The 17,879-nt window shown below is 39.8% G+C and overlaps 4 protein-coding genes across 5 annotated transcripts; 2 read left to right on the forward strand and 2 right to left on the reverse strand.

Moving 5' to 3' along the window:
- Positions 1-2,408: 2,408 nt before the first annotated feature.
- LOC133425415 (uncharacterized) lies at positions 2,409-5,701 on the forward strand. Its single transcript, XM_061716263.1, has 4 exons — positions 2,409-2,496; positions 2,577-2,888; positions 3,745-3,857; positions 4,900-5,701. Exons 2-4 carry the CDS (start codon positions 2,592-2,594, stop codon positions 5,222-5,224), a joined length of 735 nt encoding a protein of 244 aa, XP_061572247.1. The 5' UTR covers positions 2,409-2,496; positions 2,577-2,591; the 3' UTR covers positions 5,225-5,701.
- A 32-nt stretch (positions 5,702-5,733) lies between these two features.
- LOC133425412 (uncharacterized) lies at positions 5,734-8,604 on the reverse strand. Its single transcript, XM_061716259.1, has 2 exons — positions 8,370-8,604; positions 5,734-7,258 (listed from the first exon to the last, which is right to left on the reverse strand). Exons 1-2 carry the CDS (start codon positions 8,477-8,479, stop codon positions 6,295-6,297), a joined length of 1,074 nt encoding a protein of 357 aa, XP_061572243.1. The 5' UTR covers positions 8,480-8,604; the 3' UTR covers positions 5,734-6,294.
- A 1,329-nt stretch (positions 8,605-9,933) lies between these two features.
- Positions 9,934-13,125, forward strand: LOC133425080 (uncharacterized). The gene is made up of 4 exons (XM_061715752.1): positions 9,934-10,003; positions 10,083-10,394; positions 11,234-11,346; positions 12,435-13,125. The coding sequence occupies exons 2-4, from the start codon at positions 10,098-10,100 to the stop codon at positions 12,757-12,759; spliced, it is 735 nt and encodes a 244-aa protein (XP_061571736.1). The 5' UTR covers positions 9,934-10,003; positions 10,083-10,097; the 3' UTR covers positions 12,760-13,125.
- LOC133425078 (uncharacterized) lies at positions 10,925-17,124 on the reverse strand. Of its 2 annotated transcripts, XM_061715751.1 has the most exons (3): positions 16,884-17,124; positions 14,562-14,769; positions 10,925-11,352 (listed from the first exon to the last, which is right to left on the reverse strand). In XM_061715751.1, exons 1-3 carry the CDS (start codon positions 16,991-16,993, stop codon positions 11,317-11,319), a joined length of 354 nt encoding a protein of 117 aa, XP_061571735.1. In that variant the 5' UTR covers positions 16,994-17,124; the 3' UTR covers positions 10,925-11,316. The 2 variants fall into 2 exon arrangements, with proteins under 2 accessions (XP_061571735.1, XP_061571734.1); XM_061715750.1 differs by lacking the exon at positions 10,925-11,352 and having other exon boundaries at positions 13,195-14,769.
- Positions 17,125-17,879: the final 755 nt, after the last annotated feature.

Here is a 17,879-nt window from a genome sequence, read left to right on the forward strand (position 1 = left end):
GCCAATGGGAGCTTTAATACCCCCCCACCCTGAGGCTGAGCCTCATCAGGTAAAGAGACGCACCTGCTGGGACAGACGTGGACCACAAACACCGCAGTTTGATAATATGAGGGAAATAATTTCTTCTATACACACGTGCACTTGGCTTTCTTTAAAATCTAATTAAAACGTGAACCAGAAAGGATTTACTTGCCAGCAAGGAAATACATTTAGTTTAAAGGTTTCATTAAAATATAGATTACACAATTTAGGAATTAGACGTTTCAAGCAATGTACTTCCAATGTTAAGTGCTGAAAGTGACGTAACTAATATATATATATATATATATATATATATATATATATACACAGAACTGTCTCAGAAAATTAGAATATTGTGATAAAGTCCTTTATTTTCTGTAATGCAAAAATGTCATACATTCTGGATTCATTACAAATCAACTGAAATATTGCAAGCCTTTTATTATTTTAATATTGCTGATCATGGCTTACAGCTTAAGAAAACTCAAATATCCTATCTAAAAAAATAGAATATTCTGGGAATCTTAATCTTAAACTGTATGGACTATAACCATCGTCCTTCATTCTTGGCTGAGTATTAATATTATTATTATTGGAATACCAACATAATGGCATGCCCATATTGCACCTGTTGTTTTGGAGAACAGCCTTTCACTAGCATAAAAAAAGGAAACACCAAAAGGTACATGCCTAAAGTGTCCCTGAAAAAAAATTGCGAAAGAAAAGCGCCCGAAATAATTAGAAAAAAAAAAACATTTTTACGATATCGTAGACTTCGATCCAACGTTAAAAGCCTCGGGTTGCTGTGGACTATATGGCCAACTAGGGCTGTGTTGTATTAACAACAGCAGAGGGAGTGGTTTACTGGCCATTATTAACCACCCCAAAACCACAGACGCCTGAACCACACCCCTGTTTATTGGCCATTATTAACAACCCCAAACACAAGCAGCTAGAGGGGACAAATGGGCAGTAGGGCATGCCCATATCAACATTTCCTGAAATTGTCTATTTATTATTTGTATTAATGTATTTGATGATTGCTTGAAGTCATGTGTATAAACAGAGATGCTTCGCCTGACCTTCCCTTCACCCACCTGAGGTCGCTGCTTGTTTGTGGGCCTTTCTCACCCCACTAATTGAAAAGCGGCACTCTTGGGTGGAGGATATGGCAACCATTCAATGCCCTTGCTTTAAAAGTCCTCAGTTGCTCTTGCAGCATGTTTCCAATCAGTTAACATCTGCACTGTGGAGAGCTATCCTGTCGTTATTGTTGTATTTGTCTTAATGTGAGCAGAGTATAGTCCTGGACACCTCAGAGTTCGGCCATCAGCATCACAGTCATCACATCATCAATAAACACAATGACTTGAAGCGCTGGGAGCCATACATGCCCATAGTTTCACACATAATGTTATTACATTATTAGTACATGAGGTACCTCATGTACGCGTTCTGTTTTAATTTTAGATCTTTTATGGTTAAATCTAATTTAGTTTTCCTGTTCTACTTAGTGATTCTCATTTAAAATTGCTACAATGCAATTTCAGTCATATCTAATCATAAAAGGATAAATTTCAGAAGAGATTTCTTAGGGGTGCCACTACAGCTATTACCCGTTCTCAGGTACATTTTCTAAAAATGATCCAAACAAAAGATATAAGTCATAACCCTAGGACCGATGGAGAAAATTAATTAATTAATTAATTAACAACCGCTTCTGCTTTGAACGGACGCGCATTTGGCGACATCTGGTGGTGGAAACGAGTTACAGCACTGAGCAAGTAAACAACCAGCCGCGTCTGGGGGGGAATTATAAATATATAAGTGACCGCCTTATATATTTATACTCGGAAATAGTTAATCTGAGTGTTTGTATTCTCAAAACCACTACTTTAACATTTGCCAGCCGGATTTTCATGCTTGAAAATTAACAAAAACCATCCCATTTTTATTCCTTTTTTACACGGAAGTCGTACTTCCAAGTTCCTAGTCGGAAGTTTCAACTGGAACACCCGATGCTACCTTTTTATTTATTTATTTTATTTAACAATTGCAAAAAGTACAATGATTACAAATCTTCACATTATGCAATTTCAAGTTGAATTATAACATAAAAGGAGTATAAATCAAATAAAAAACAAAACAAAAAGCACAACACATTATAACCAGCCAGGGGGGACGAAATTATAACAGAAAGCCAAAACATACATTTATGGTTTTGATTGCTTTTGAATTTGTAGAAAACTTAATAGAGTCCAGATACTGATTGAAATCACAATGAAAAGTAAAAAAAGAGGGGTTTTTGTGTAAGAATTTGGATGACGCTACTCGCATCACGGAAGTTGTACTTCCGAGTTCCTGGTCGGAAGTTTCAGCTGGAACACCCGACGCCAGTCCTATCACGGAAGTTGTACTTCCGAGTTCCTAGTCGGAAGTCTCAACTAGAACACGCGGCGCTACTCGCATCAACAAGTAAATACTGGGGTAATTTCAACTTTTTAAAACACCTCTTTTGTATTTTATCCACAATATGTTTGCTTTTTATGTTTCAGCGGTGTGTGAGGACGATGTCAAGCGAGCAGCAAGAGAATAATAGCTCCCAGCAGAGCAAAAATGACGGCTTCAGCAGGGACCAGACGCTGTTCCTGATCGTCCTGATGCGGCAGTACATCAGCGGGGAGGAGGGCGGCCTCCCCGGGGGAGAGGGGACCGACCTCCCCGGGGGAGAGGAGGGCGGCCCCGAGGGAGAGAAGACCAGCCTCGCCGGGCGGGAAAAGACCGGCCTCGGCCCCCCCGGGACCCTGCAAGACCTCAACACCCGGCTCAAGCGGGCCAGGCCCAACAAGAAGCTGCTGTGGGAGGAGGTATAGAATAGAATAGAATAGAATAGAATAGAATAGAATCCTTTATTGTCACCAGAGGTGTCTTCAGTATTCACATTCATTACTCAGGTAGAAGTATAGATACAAATATATAAAAGTACTGGTTTCAAAACTACTTAAAGTATAAAAGTAAAAGTAATGTAAGGGGGAAAAAAGCCATTAAGGACAAAATCCATTGAAAATGAATGCATGTTAGTATAATGCAAATATATTAAAGAAGCATATATGTGTACTATTGATCATTAACATGTGTTTCAGAGAGCAGGAGATATGATGACTAGTTGCCTATAAGTATTGTAATGGTGCAAAAAGTCAAACTTCAGAGGCATGTTATCATTTATCCTAACCTTTATTGGAATGTACATCCAAGTTTAGTTGCAGGAATCTGAGGGAACGGATGTAAGAACAAAACTGGACAAGAACATCTGAAACAACCACAACCAAATTCACTCTATCCGGATGGAGCAATTTAACTGGATAGTTTTTTTTTTAAAGGCAGAAATGAAATAGAGTAACGAGGCTGTTTTTAAAATGTAAGGAGTAAAACGTACAGATAATTGCATGAAAATGTAAGGAGTAAAAGTAAAAAAGTCATCTGAAAAATAATAACTCCACTGAAGTATAGATAACCAAAATTTCTACTTAAGTAAGGTAAGGAAGTATTTGTACTTTGTTACTTGACACCTCTGGAGGGGAGTGGGGAAAACAGGGCATGTCCGGGTGTGTGGGGTCAGTGCTGATGTTTCTGGTCTTTTTTAGAAGTGGACCAGTGTAGATGTCTCTGAGGGGGGGCAGTGTGGTCCTAATTATCTTCTCTGCCGTTCTCACCACTCACCAGGTCTCCACGAGGTTGGGGCTTCACTTCCAGCAGAGCTTCTGCCCCGTCAAGGTGGCCCGCAAGTGGAGCACGCTGGTGGAGGGCTACAGGAGGGTGAAGAAGGACGGCCGCAGGTAAACTTAACACCCGTCCCTTGAAATACGGAATTGTTACGTGTTACGGGAATTAAAAGTTGCGTTTTTTCGAACCAATATGGACATATATTATTCTCTTATTTATTGATGTCATCATATACAGGTGAAGGTCTGAAAATTTGAATATATTGCAAAACTTCATTCGTAGTAAATTCAACTAAAGGTGAAACAAATATATTATTTCCCACTACATTCAAAGTGAGATATTTCAAGCCTTTATTTGTTATAATTTTGGTGATTCATTACAAATCAACTGAAATATTGCAAGCCTTTTATTATTTTATTATTGCTGATCATGGCTTACAGCTTAAGAAAACTCAAATATCCTATCTCAAAAAATTAGAATATCCTGGGAATCTTAATCTTAAATGAATCCAGAATGTATGACATGTTCGTTTTTTTTTAATTGCATTACGGAAAATAAAGAACTAATTTTCTGAGACAGTCCTGTATTGCAAAACTTCATTCGTAGTAAATTCAACTAAAGGTGAAACAAATATATTATTTCCCACTACATTCAAAGCGAGATATTTCAAGCCTTTATTCGTTATAATTTTGGTGATTATGGCTCAGTTTATGAAAACCCCAAATAAAAAAATCTCTATATTATGAAATCAATAAACAATTCAATCATCAAAATTATAACAAATAAAGGTTTAACACATCTTGCTTTGCATGTAATGAGACTATGTAATATATTAGTTTCACCTTTTAAGTTGAATTATTGAAATATATGAACGTTTACACCATATTCTTCACTTGTAGGCTATATACATCTGGGCTGATGAGGAGAAACATCATAGGAGGATATTTCAGTTGCTAGTATGGTTGTCTGTCTGTACAGTCATGCAAGTTCTATGCTATTAAAGCACTTTAATCTTTAAATCAAAGCATTTCGTTTTTTCATATAAAAAAAACATTTCTATGCAGTTTAGAAGTTTTGGGGATGTCCCTTTTTTGGCGTATGCGCTGCTGAAATCTGGGTGTTCCTTATTTCTCTTTCTGAACATGGCAACCCTAGCCGCAAGTGCGCGGGGAAGCGGGCGATGCGCTTCAAGTTCTACACCGAGATGGACAACCTGCTGGGGCTGGAGCAGGACGTGGTGTTCCCCGTCATCGTCGGGGGGGAGGACACGCTGGACCTGGACGCGTCCCCCCGCCCTGCTGCTCTCAAATTCCCCAAACCCGCACCCCATAAACGCAGGCGGATGGAGGAGGACGTGATGGAGTTCCTGCGCCAGTCCGAGTTGGCCAGCCAGCAGCGCCATGACGAGATGATGGCACAGCTCAAGTCCTCACAGCGCTGCTTTGACGTCCTCATGACCAAGTTACTCAACAAACTGTGATCGTTTTCAATGTGCATGAGTTTCTCTAAAAGTTTAAACAATATCCTTATTTATGCTTCAGTTAAGGTACTGCAGCAATATAACAGAAAAGCTCCCTTATCAACCACGAGTCAACAGCTCGGTTCATAGCGACTGGTTTCAGGTGGGCCTCCTTTGAGACTGACATTACAACTTTGTGCTACCCATTTGAGAAGTACAATAAATGCAGAATGATGTAAAGTTGGGTGACAAAGATGAGGATGCTGGATTATTCTTCTGATCTGAGTCTGTGATGTCACATGCAAACTCAAATTACAGTGCATTTATGTCAGTAGTGACTCCAAACATTTTTTTTTGCCATTCATTCAAGCCAATTTTTACATTTATAGACATTTTTGTTAATTTCTCCACAAATAAATCTGCATATTTGATAAAAATGTTTATTTTGTTCATTTTCTTAACTTCTTCTCCCGAGCTAATTATTCATCAGAAATACTATACACAATTGAATCCATGTTGTGTGTGTGTGTACGGTAGTTTATTATGTTGATCAAACAAGGCCGATATCTAGGAAAAGTGGTCTGAACTTAAAGTGGTAGCCAGGATTACAGATTTAAAGCAGTTACATGTAGACATCACATCTTACAATGTCTATGCCATAATTTAATCATTTTGAACCGAGACCCGAAACAGTGAGAGAAAAAAATGCAGTGTGTCTTAGGATTAATCAGAAAACATGTAAAAATGTAATACGGCCAATTTAAGTTATTGATATTAACAATTTTCTCTGCATTTTTGTTTGTGTGTTGTTAAATTCGTTTTTATTCACCTGTGGTGTTTTCCAAAGTCAATCAACAGATCTAACCTTAGACAAAGTACTAAGTTTGATTACAGCTTTAGCTGTCACTGATCGGTGGGTCATGACCTAAACAGTCATTGGCAACACCATAGTACACTAAACTCTAAGAGTTGTTCATAACTTCACCTTCAGCTTTGAAAATGAAATAAAAGTTGACAGAAGAAGACACCTTTTAATATTTTTTTGACACAATTATGTTCACAACAGTAAAAAAAAAAAAGGTGCACTTTTATTATTGGTTTCCGTCTTCCTGCCTCGGACAGCCCTGCGGGTGTTCCTGACACGACTCTGAATCCCCCAGACACATATTATGCAGCACACAGCCTGCAGTTATGGTCATTACCATCGCATCAACGCGAGTGTGTTGCAGATCTTGAAGGCGCCTCCACCTGCACTTCATCCGACCCAAAGCTCTCTCAACAACCGCCCTGCCACGGCCGATCTGGGAGTTGTGCAGCTGCTCTTCTTCCCCAGGAGCTCCATTGTCTCGTTTAGGAGCGATGATGAAAGGGAAGCCGTGTCCCGCGTAGGCCTCGTCTCCCAGTAAGCTGTAATCACCCATCTTCTTTTTCCAACTTGTGTAGAAGGTGGAGGACTCCAACATCCTGGCATCCTGAACTCCGCCCGGCGTTCCAGCAAAAACGTCAATGAACCTCCCTCTGTCGTCAACGACTGCTTGCAGGAGGACGGAGTAGAAGGAATGGCAGTTCTTGTAGTCTCCCCCTCTAATAGGTGGCTTCTGCACCCGGATGTGACACCCATCGATTGCACCAATGACATCACCGAGGCCGCAGAGGCGGGAAAATGCAGCGGCGGATGCAGATTTCTTAGACTTGCCAGGCCACGAGATGAAAGTCGGTCTGATTGAGGAAATTAAGTTAAGCACCTCTAAAGTGATCCTGTGAGCTGACGACTGAGACACACCGAACTTTTCAGATATGGCCCGGAAGCTGCTAGAAGTGGACATGTACCAGAGGAACATCAGTACCTTCTTTGTGACGGGAACCGGTGCCAGACCTCGCTTGTGCTGCTCCTTCAAACCGCTCGCCTGCAGTTTATTCAGCAGAAACTCAAACTGCGTCCTGGTGACTCTGAAATGCTGAGCGAACGCGCCGTCGTCTGCGTTCAGCATCATCTCACACTCAGCTCCAGTGCTGGCACGCTGCCTTGAACACAGCAAGCTGGATATGAGAACCCTGAGTTCAAGAAAAAAGGGGGCGTAAAAGAGTTATAAGACACCAAAATATCACAGTACTACATTACTTGCGTTTAGTTACCTATTGTTATAGGAAACTATGCAAGTACTCTTTTACATATACAGGACTGTCTCAGAAAATTAGAATATTGTGATAAAGTTCTTTATTTTCTGTAATGCAATTAAAAAACAAAAATGTCATACATTCTGGATTCATTACAAATCAACTGAAATATTGCAAGCCTTTTATTATTTTAATATAGCTGATTATGGCTTACAGTTTAAGATTAAGATTCCCAGAATATTCTAATTTTTTTAGATAGGATATTTGAGTTTTCTTAACCTGTAAGCCATGATCAGCAATATTAAAATAATAAAAGGCTTGCAATATTTCAGTTGATTTGTAATGAATCCAGAATGTATGACATTTTTGTTTTTGTAATTGCTTTACAGAAAATCACAATATTCTAATTTTCTGAGACAGTCCTGTAAATATATCCTAAATTGCAAATCGTGGTGTTACAGTCAAGGCTAATGGATTGCAGTGAAGTTAGTTTTAGGTTGGATATTAAACAGAAATTCAACCTCATAAAAGAAATGTTAACTGATATCTGAATGTATTGCCTTCCTTTTATGTTTAGTGTGCCGCGTTCCATTTGTCCTCGGAAGTCGGAATTTCCCAGTTCCCAGTCGGAATTTTCAACTGGAACGCCCCTCAAAACGGGATTTACTACTGGGAAAGTGGGAGAAGCTTCACCACCCCCGAGTTACCATTCCATTCCAAGATGGCTGCTATTCCCAGTTCCGATTTCCGAGGTAAAAGGAACGCGGCATGTCACGAACAACTTTCACTTTATTGTAGTTTTTTTTGTGAATAGAATAATTTTAAATTTTTTGGACTGTGATGATACCTATGTATGTTTGTGTTTTCATATTATTGAATGATGTCGGGAATTTATATTAATGTTATTATACTTGCTCAAAATTGAAATAAAGTTTCACACAAAAAAAGACACAAAAAAACAGCTGAGCTGGTGCACGCACTGACAACCGAAAACACACTTCACCTCTGCAGCCAACTGCTAATAAAACCCACACACGCTCATTCCTACCTCCTCCTCCTCCTGTCGTCCTCCTCCCTGTTCCTCAGGTGAATCACCTGCATATTCACTAGTTGTCGATACTCGGAAAGAGCCAACGCGACGAGGCCCCGAGCTTCCATGTTCAGGTTTGACTCGACTTTGTAACAATGCGGTCAACTTTAATCCCAGTTCGGACTTCCAAGTCAGATAAAGTAGCACACCTCTCTCCTGTTTCTGTCCCGGTGGCTACATGCTACTTGGTTTAGCACCTCCCTACCTCGAACATACTGGTGCATTGTGGGTAATGTGGTCGTTGAATAAAATACGTCGCCAGCTCAATTTAATCAATTTGTCTTGTTTGTAAAAAGGTTTCCAACAATTGAACATAATTTAATGAATATACAGGACTGTCTCAGAAAATTAGAGTATTGTGATAAAGTCCTTTATTTTCTGTAATGCAAAAATGTCATACATTCTGGATTCATTACAAATCAACTGAAATATTGCAAGCCTTTTATTATTTTAATATTACCGATCATGGCTTACAGCTTAAGTAAACTCAAATATCCTGTCTCAAAAAATGTTTTTTTGGTTTATGTTCAAATCTAATCTAGTTTTCCTGTTCTACTTAGTGATTCTCATTTAAAATTGCTACAATGCAATTCCAGTCATATTTAATCATAAAAGGAGAAATTTCAGAAGAGATTTCTTAGGGGTGCCACTACAGCTATTACCCGTTCTCAGGCACATTTTCTAAAAATGATCCAAACAAAAGATGTAAATCATAACCCTAGGACCGATGGAGAAAATTAATTAATTAATTAATGAACAACCGCTTCTGCTTTGAACGGACGCGCATTTGGCGACATCTGGTGGTGGAAACGAGTTACAGCACTGAGCAAGTAAACAACCAGCCGCGTCTGGAGGGGAATTATAAATATATAAGTGACCGCCTGATATATTTATACTCGGAAATAGTTAATCTGAGTTTTTGTATTCTCAAAACCCCTACTTTAACATTTGCCAGCCGGATTTTCATGCTTGAAAATTAACAAAAACCATCCCGTTTTTATTCCTTTTTTACACGGAAGTCGTACTTCCGAGTTCCTAGTCGGAAGTTTCAACTGGAACACCCGATGCTACTCTTTTTTTTATTATTTTTTTTATTTAACAATTGCAAAAAGTACAATGATTACAAATCTTCACATTATGCAATTTCAAGTTGAATTATAACATATAAGGAGTATAAATCAAATAAAAAACAAAACAAAAAGCACAACACCAGCCAGGGGGGATGAAATTATAACAGAAAGCCAAAACATACATTTATGGTTTTGATTGCTTTTGAATTTGTAAAAAACTTAATATAGTCTATATACTGATTGAAATCACAATGAAAAGTAAAAAAAGAGGGGTTTTTGTGTAAGAATTTGGATTGCAGACGACGCTACTCGCATCAAGGAAGTCGTACTTCCGAGTTCCTAGTCGGAAGTTTCAACTGGAACACCCGACGCTACTCGCACCACGGAAGTTGTTGTACTTCCGAGTTCCTAGTCGGAAGTTTCCACTGGAACACCCGACGCTACCCGCGTCACGGAAGTTGTACTTCCGAGTTCCTAGTCGGAAGTCTCAACTAGAACACGCGGCGCTACTCGCATCAACAAGTAAATACTGGGGTAATTTCAACTTTTTAAAACACCTTTTTGTATTTTATCCACAATATGTTTGCTTTTTATGTTTCAGCGGTGTGTGAGGACGATGTCAAGCGAGCAGCAAGAGAATAATAGCTCCCAGCAGAGCAAAAATGACGGCTTCAGCAGGGACCAGACGCTGTTCCTGATCGTCCTGATGCGGCAGTACATCAGCGGGGAGGAGGGCGGCCTCCCCGGGGGAGAGGGGACCGACCTCCCCGGGGGAGAGGAGGGCGGCCCCGAGGGAGAGAAGACCAGCCTCGCCGGGCGGGAAAAGACCGGCCTCGGCCCCCCCGGGACCCTGCAAGACCTCAACACCCGGCTCAAGCGGGCCAGGCCCAACAAGAAGCTGCTGTGGGAGGAGGTATAGAATAGAATAGAATAGAATAGAATAGAATCCTTTATTGTCACCAGAGGTGTCTTCAGTATTCACATTCATTACTCAGGTAGAAGTATAGATACAAATATATAAAAGTACTGGTTTCAAAACTACTTAAAGTATAAAAGTAAGGGGTAAAAAAGCCATTATGGACAAAATCCATTGAAAATGAATGCATCTTAGTATAATGCAAATATATTAAAGAACCATTTATGTGTACTATTGAGCATTAACATGTGTTTCAGAGAGCAGAAGATATGATGACTAGTTGCCTATAAGTATTGTAATGGTGCAAAAAGTCAAACTTCAGAGGCATGTTATCATTTATCCTAACCTTTATTGGAATGTACATCCAAGTTTAGTTGCAGGAATCTGAGGGAACGGATGTAAGAACAAAACTGGACAAGAACATCTGAAACAACCACAACCAAATTCACTCTATCCGGATGGAGCAATTTAACTGGATAGTTTTTTTTTAAAGGCAGAAATGAAATAGAGTAACGAGGCTGTTTTTAAAATGTAAGGAGTAAAAAGTACAGATAATTGCATGAAAATGTGAGGAGTAAAAGTAAAAAGTCGTCTGAAAAATAATTACTCCAGTGAAGTACAGATAACCAAAATTTCTACTTAAGTAAGGTAACAAAGTATTTGTACTTGGTTACTTGACACCTCTGGAGGGGAGTGGGGAAAACAGGGCATGTCCGGGGTGTGTGGGGTCAGTGCTGATGTTTCTGGCCTTTTTTAGAAGTGGACCAGTGTAGATGTCTCTGAGGGGGGGCAGTGTGGTCCTAATTATCTTCTCTGCCGTTCTCACCACTCACCAGGTCTCCACGAGGTTGGGGCTTCACTTCCAGCAGAGCTTCTGCCCCGTCAAGGTGGCCCGCAAGTGGAGCACGCTGGTGGAGGGCTACAGGAGGGTGAAGAAGGACGGCCGCAGGTAAACCTTGAAATACGGAATTGTTACGTAATTGGGAATTAAAACTTGCGTTCTGTATTGAACCAATACGGACATAAATTATGCTCTTATTTATTGATGTCCTAATATACAGGTGAAGGTCGAAAAATTTGAATATACAGGCATGTCTTAGAAAATTAGAATATTGTGATTTTCTGTAATGCAATTACAAAAACAAAAATGTCATACATTCTGGATTCATTACAAATCAACTGAAATATTGCAAGCCTTTTATTATTTTAATATTGCTGATCATGGCTTACAGTTTAAGAAAACTCAAATATCCCATCTCAAAAAATTAGAATATTCTGGGAATCTTAATCTTAAACTGTAAACCATAATCAGCAATATTAAAATAATAAAAGGCTTGCAATATTTCAGTTGATTTGTAATGAATCCATAATGTATGACATTTTTTTTTTTTTTTTTTTTTTTTAAATTGCATTACGGAAAATAAAGAACTTTATCACAATATTCTAATTTTCTGAGACAGTCCTGTATTGCAAAACTTCATTCGTAGTAAATTCAACTAAAGGTGAAACAAATATATTATTTCCCACTACATTCAAAGCGAGATATTTCAAGCCTTTATTTGTTATAATTTTGGTGATTATGGCTCAGTTTATGAAAACCCCAAATAAAAAAATCTCTATATTATGAAATCAATAAACAATTCAATCATCAAAATTATAACAAATAAAGGTTTAACACATCTTGCTTTGCATGTAATGAGACTATGTAATGTATTAGTTTCACCTTTTAAGTTGAATTATTGAAATAAAGGAACTTTTACACCATATTCTTCACTTGTAGGCTATATACATCTGGGCTGATGAGGAGAAACATATAGGAGGATATTTCAGTTGCTAGTATGGTTGTTTGTCTGTACAGTCATGCAAGTTCTATGCTATTAAAGCACTTTAATCTTTAAATCAAAGCATTTAGTTTTTTCATATAAAATAAACACATTTCTATGTAGTTTAGAAGTTTTGGGGATGTCCCTTTTTTGGCGTATGCGCTGCTGAAATCTGGGTGTTCCTTATTTCTCTTTCTGAACATGGCAACCCTAGCCGCAAGTGCGCGGGGAAGCGGGCGATGCGTTTCAAGTTCTACACCGAGATGGACAACCTGCTGGGGCTGGAGCAGGACGTGGTGTTCCCCGTCATCGACGGGGGGGAGGACACGCTGGACCTGGACGCTTCCCCCAGACCTGCTGCTCTCAAATTCCCCAAACCCGCACCCCATAAACGCAGGCGGATGGAGGAGGACGTGATGGAGTTCCTGCGCCAGTCCGAGTTGGCCAGCCAGCAGCGCCATGACGAGATGATGGCACAGCTCAAGTCCTCACAGCGCTGCTTTGATGTCCTCATGACCAAGTTACTCAACAAACTGTGATTGTTTTGAATGTGCATTAGTTTCTCTATAAGTTTAAACAATATCCTTATTTATGCTTCAGTTAAGGTACTGCAGCAATATAGCAGAAAAGCTCCCTTATCAACCACGAGTCAACAGCTCGGTTCATAGCTACTGGTTTGAGACTGACATTACAACTTTGTGCTACCCATTTGAGAAGTACAATAAATGCAGAATGATGTAAAGTTGGGTGACAAAGATGAGGATGCTGGATTATTCTTCTGATCTGAGTCTGTGATGTCACATGCAAACTCAAATTACACTGTATTTATGTCAGTAGTGACTCCAAACATTATTTTTTGCCATTCATTCAAGCCAATTTTTACATTTATAGACATTTCTGTTCATTTCTCCCAAAATAAATCTGCTTTTTTTATAAAAATGTTTATTTTGTTTATTTTATTAACTTCTTCTCCCCTGCTAATTATTCATCAGAAATACTGTACACAATTGAACCCATGTTTTGTGTGCGTGTAGTTTATTATGTTGATCAAACAAGGCCGATATCTAGGAAAAGTGGTCTGAACTTAAAGTGGTAGCCAGGATTACAGATTTAAAGCTGTTACATGTAGACATCACATCTTACAATGTCTATGCCATAATTTAATCATTTTGAACCGGGACCCGAAACAGTGAGAGAAAAAAAAATGCAGTGTTTTAGGATTAATCAGAAAACATGTAAAAATGTAATACGGCCAATTTAAGTTATTGATATTAACTATTTTCTCTGCATTTTTGTTTGTGTTGTTAAATTCGTTTTTATTCACCTGTGGTGTTTTCCAAAGTCAATCAACAGATCTAACCTTAGACAAAGTACTAAGTTTGAGTACAGCTTGGAGCTGTCACTGATCGGTGGGTCATGACCTAAACAGTCATTTGCAACACCATAGTACACTAAACTAACAGTTCTTCATAACTTCACCTTCAGCTTTGAAAATGAAATAAAAGTTGACAGAAGAAGACACCTTTTAATACTTTTTTTTGACACAATTATGTTCACAAACAGTTAAAAAAAAGGTGCACTTTTGTTATTGGTTTCCGTCTTCCTGCCTTGGACAGCCCTGCGGGTGTTCCTGACACGACTCTGAATCCCCCAGACACATATTATGCAGCACACAGCCTGCAGTTATGGTCATTACCATCGCATCAACGCGAGTGTGTTGCAGATCTTGAAGACGCCTCCACCTGCACTTCATCCCACCCAAAGCTCTCTCAACAACCGCCCTGCCACGGCCGATCTGGGAGTTGTGCAGCTGCTCTTCTTCCCCGGGAGCTCCATTGTCTCGTTTAGGAGCGATGATGAAAGGGAAGCCGTGTCCGGCGTAGGCATCGTCTCCCAGTAAGCTGTAATCACCCATCTTCTTTTTCCAACTTGAGTAGAAGGTGGAGGATTCCAACATCCTGGCATCCTGAACTCCGCCCGGCGTTCCAGCAAAAACGTCAATGAACCTCCCTCTGTCGTCAACGACTGCTTGCAGGAGGACGGAGTAGAAGGAATGGCAGTTCTTGTAGTCTCCCCCTCTAATAGGAGGCTTCTGCACCCGGATGTGACACCCATCGATTGCACCGATGACATCACCGAGGCCGCAGAGGCGGGAAAATGCAGCAGCGGATGCAGATTTCTTAGACTTGCCAGGCCACGAGATGAAAGTCGGTCTGATTGAGGAAATTAAGTTAAGGACCTCTAAAGTGATCCTGTGAGCTGACGACTGAGACACACCGAACTTTTCAGATATGGCCCGGAAGCTGCTAGAAGTGGACATGTACCAGAGGAACATCAGTACCTTCTTTGTGACGGGAACCGGTGCCAGACCTCGCTTGTGCTGCTCCTTCAAACCGCTCGCCTGCAGTTTATTCAGCAGAAACTCAAACTGCGTCCTGGTGACTCTGAAATGCTGAGCGAACGCGCCGTCGTCTGCGTTCAGCATCATTTCACACTCAGCTCCAGTGCTGGCACGCTGCCTTGAACACAGCAAGCTGGATATGAGAACCCTGAGTTCAAGAAAAAAAAAAAGAGTAAAAGGGTTATACGACACAGAAATATCACAGTACTACATTACTTGCGTTTAGTTACCTATTGTTATACTTAACTATGCAAGTACTCTTTTACATATACAGGACTGTCTCAGAAAATTAGAATATTGTGATAAAGTTCTTTATTTTCTGTAATGCAATTAAAAAACAAAAATGTCATACATTCTGAATCTTAATCTTAAGCTGTAAGCCATGATCAGCAATATTAAAATAATAAAAGGCTTGCAATATTTCAGTTGATTTGTAATGAATCCAGAATGTATGACATTTTTGTTTTTGTAATTTTGTAAATCACAATATTCTAATTTTCTGAGACAGTCCTGTAAATATATCCTAAACTGCAAATCTTGGTGTTACAGTCATGGCTAATGGATTGCAGTGAAGTTAGTTTTAGGTTGGATATTAAACAGAAATTCATTTCAGGGATCCTTGAAGCAGTTTTTATTCCAGTCCATGTGACCCAGTCACTCCAAACTGAAGCTAAAATGAAGCACTAAACGAGACACATTCGTTATTCCTGCCTTCTTTTTTTTATATTCAAATATAATGGAAAAATTGACATTTTTTCCAATAGGTTTCTCACTGTCACTCAATGATTTCTACCCAAGTAGCATCGCTCCAAGGCTGAAACCAAGTCAGGCTCGGACCCGGATTAACTCAGTGTGGCTCCCCACACTTGAAGTGCCCCCCTCCTCCCACATTTTACAGTAAAAAAGGAAACTTAATTATGGTTATAAAGCCCATAGATTTACATGAACGTATTGCTGAAGTACATGCTCAACACTCATATTACAAATAAATGTAAGACAAGCAACCAACTAAGAGTAACACCACAGATAGACATGAGTCTACAAACGCCAGACTACACTGATGCTCCAATCAGAATGAAACTCACATGCCGATGTAACACCACATGTTAACTATCATCATTTCCATCATTTATGGCCTGTCTGAGGACTACATGGACTCTATTAAGTTTTCTACAAATTCAAAAGCAATCAAAACCATAAATGTATGTACATTTTTTGGCTTTCTGTTATAATTTCACTCCCCCTGTCTGGTTATAAAGTGTTGTGCTTTTTGTTTTTTATTTGATTTATACTCCTTGTGTTATAATTCAACTTGAAATTGCATAATGTGAAGATTTGTATTAATAATAATTGTACTTTTTGCAAATTTAAAAAAAAAAAAAAAAAAAAAATATCAGCTGAGCTGGTGCACGCACTGACAACCGAAAACACACTTCACCTCTGCAGCAGCTGCTAATAAAACACCTTTTTTTAGTTTAGTTTATTTGCACATAAAAAAATATACAACCGCCAAAAATTCAGAGAAACAGTATGTAGAAAAAAAAGGGGAAAAAAAAAGAAATACAATCTAACAGAAAAAATGTGCAGGAGGAACCAAAAAAACCCATAAGGGCTTGTCGAGTGGTCCTCCTATAATGAAACAAACAATATCTACAGAGATATGTAAAACATAGGACAACTAAGGAGAATAAGCTAAATTACTAGAAAAACAGGAATCTGATGAGGATATGCAGAGAAGTTCTGGAAATTAGTTGTTAAGCTTTGCTAAGCTGGGTTAGCAAAAAAGTTGTGATTTGTTTTTTGAAATTATTTGTGCTCGAGCATTCTCTAATATTGAGTGGTAAGGTGTTCCAATAAAGAAGAACTCTGAACCTAACTGAAAATTGGGAAAAAGTAGTCCTAAAAAAGGTGGGATGGAGATTGTTTGCAGACCTAGTATTAAAGTGATGAATTTGGGAATTGAAATAAAGAATGAAAACAGGTTGGAAGTAGGTTGTGGATGGATTGATAGACAAAAAGACAAATCTGAAAAACATTTACAGCAGAAATAGAGAGAATACCTAGGCATTGGAACAATGGGGTGGATCTAGTGAGTCTATTGGAGAATGTAATAATTTTGATAAAACGTTTTTGCAGGATTAAGATACAGTTGAGGTTGCTCATGAAGGTACTTGCCCAAATGACATTGCAATATGAAATATAAGGATAAATCATAGAACAATATACATTTTTTGGATGTAATAAAACGCAGTCTCATCCTACCTCCTCCTCCTCCTGTCGTCCTCCTCCCTGTTCCTCAGGTGAATCACCTGCATATTCACTAGTTGTCGATACTCGGAAAGAGCCAACGCGACGAGGCCCCGAGCTTCCATGTTCAGGTTTGACTCGACTTTGTAACAATGTGGTCAACTTTAATCCCAGTTCGGACTTCCAAGTCAGATAAAGTAGCACACCTCTCTCCTGTTTCTGTCCCGGTGGCTACATGCTACTTGGTTAGCGCCTCCCTACCTCGAACATACTGGTGCATTGTGGGTAATGTGGTCGTTGAATAAAATACGTCGCCGGCTCAATTTAATCAATTTGTCTTGTTTGTAAAAAGGTTTCCATCAATTGAACATAATTTAATGAATATTGTAGTAATCCAAGGAATTGGAGGCAGAGACGTATTCCAACGTTTAGCTTGGTTTATTAACACTTCGAGTCACAAGCATCGGAAGAGAAGCACAAGCACTCAAACCACTCTTAACGTGCCCTCCACGGCCCACCCCCCCACATCCGGTCGTGTCACACTCTAACACCCCCGGGTGAAACACAAGCTGGCCGTTACACTACCCCCCCCTTACAAAAAGTCCTCGTCCTCGAGGACCGAACAGGAAGGTACCAAAAAAACACAGCCCAAGCAACATGGCATAGAAATAGAGCAAACCCCACAACCCAGCAAACATACAAGTTTACAATCTTTTTTTTTTTTTTTTTTTTTTTTTTTTTCAACGTTTAATCACTGTCCATGTCAACAGTCCTGCGTCCCAAGGGACATCACATAGTCTCTCAACCGCGCCGGAGGCCTTGTCCGCCTCCTCCGGCGAGACCCTGTGGGGGTCGGGGGTAAGGGAACAGTGGCCAGGGGCGGTGGGCCAGTCCCCGGGGAAGGGGCAGTGGGGAAAGGCAAAGGGGCAGGGGACCCAGACACGAGGTCCCCCTGTGGTGTGTCTGGGGGGCTGGGGGAGGGGGGAACGTCCGGCAAAGGTGAAGAGGTCG

The sequence above is a fragment of the Cololabis saira genome, chromosome 24 (assembly GCF_033807715.1).
Source record: "Cololabis saira isolate AMF1-May2022 chromosome 24, fColSai1.1, whole genome shotgun sequence".
Classification (NCBI taxonomy): Eukaryota; Metazoa; Chordata; class Actinopteri; order Beloniformes; family Belonidae; genus Cololabis; species Cololabis saira.

Bases quoted from the DNA above. Each gene is read 5' to 3' on its own strand.
- LOC133425415 (XM_061716263.1), top strand. From the start codon at position 2,592: ATGTCAAGCGAGCAGCAAGAGAATAATAGCTCCCAGCAGAGCAAAAAT. The intron at 2,889-3,744 runs GTATAGAATAGA...ACCACTCACCAG, and splicing joins AGAAGCTGCTGTGGGAGGAG to GTCTCCACGAGGTTGGGGCT. The intron at 3,858-4,899 runs GTAAACTTAACA...TGGCAACCCTAG, and splicing joins GTGAAGAAGGACGGCCGCAG to CCGCAAGTGCGCGGGGAAGC.
- LOC133425412 (XM_061716259.1), bottom strand. From the start codon at position 8,479: ATGGAAGCTCGGGGCCTCGTCGCGTTGGCTCTTTCCGAGTATCGACAA. The intron at 7,259-8,369 runs GTAGGAATGAGC...TCTTGAACTCAG, and splicing joins GACGACAGGAGGAGGAGGAG to GGTTCTCATATCCAGCTTGC.
- LOC133425080 (XM_061715752.1), top strand. From the start codon at position 10,098: ATGTCAAGCGAGCAGCAAGAGAATAATAGCTCCCAGCAGAGCAAAAAT. The intron at 10,395-11,233 runs GTATAGAATAGA...ACCACTCACCAG, and splicing joins AGAAGCTGCTGTGGGAGGAG to GTCTCCACGAGGTTGGGGCT. The intron at 11,347-12,434 runs GTAAACCTTGAA...TGGCAACCCTAG, and splicing joins GTGAAGAAGGACGGCCGCAG to CCGCAAGTGCGCGGGGAAGC.
- LOC133425078 (XM_061715750.1), bottom strand. From the start codon at position 16,993: ATGGAAGCTCGGGGCCTCGTCGCGTTGGCTCTTTCCGAGTATCGACAA. The intron at 14,770-16,883 runs GTAGGATGAGAC...TCTTGAACTCAG, and splicing joins GACGACAGGAGGAGGAGGAG to GGTTCTCATATCCAGCTTGC.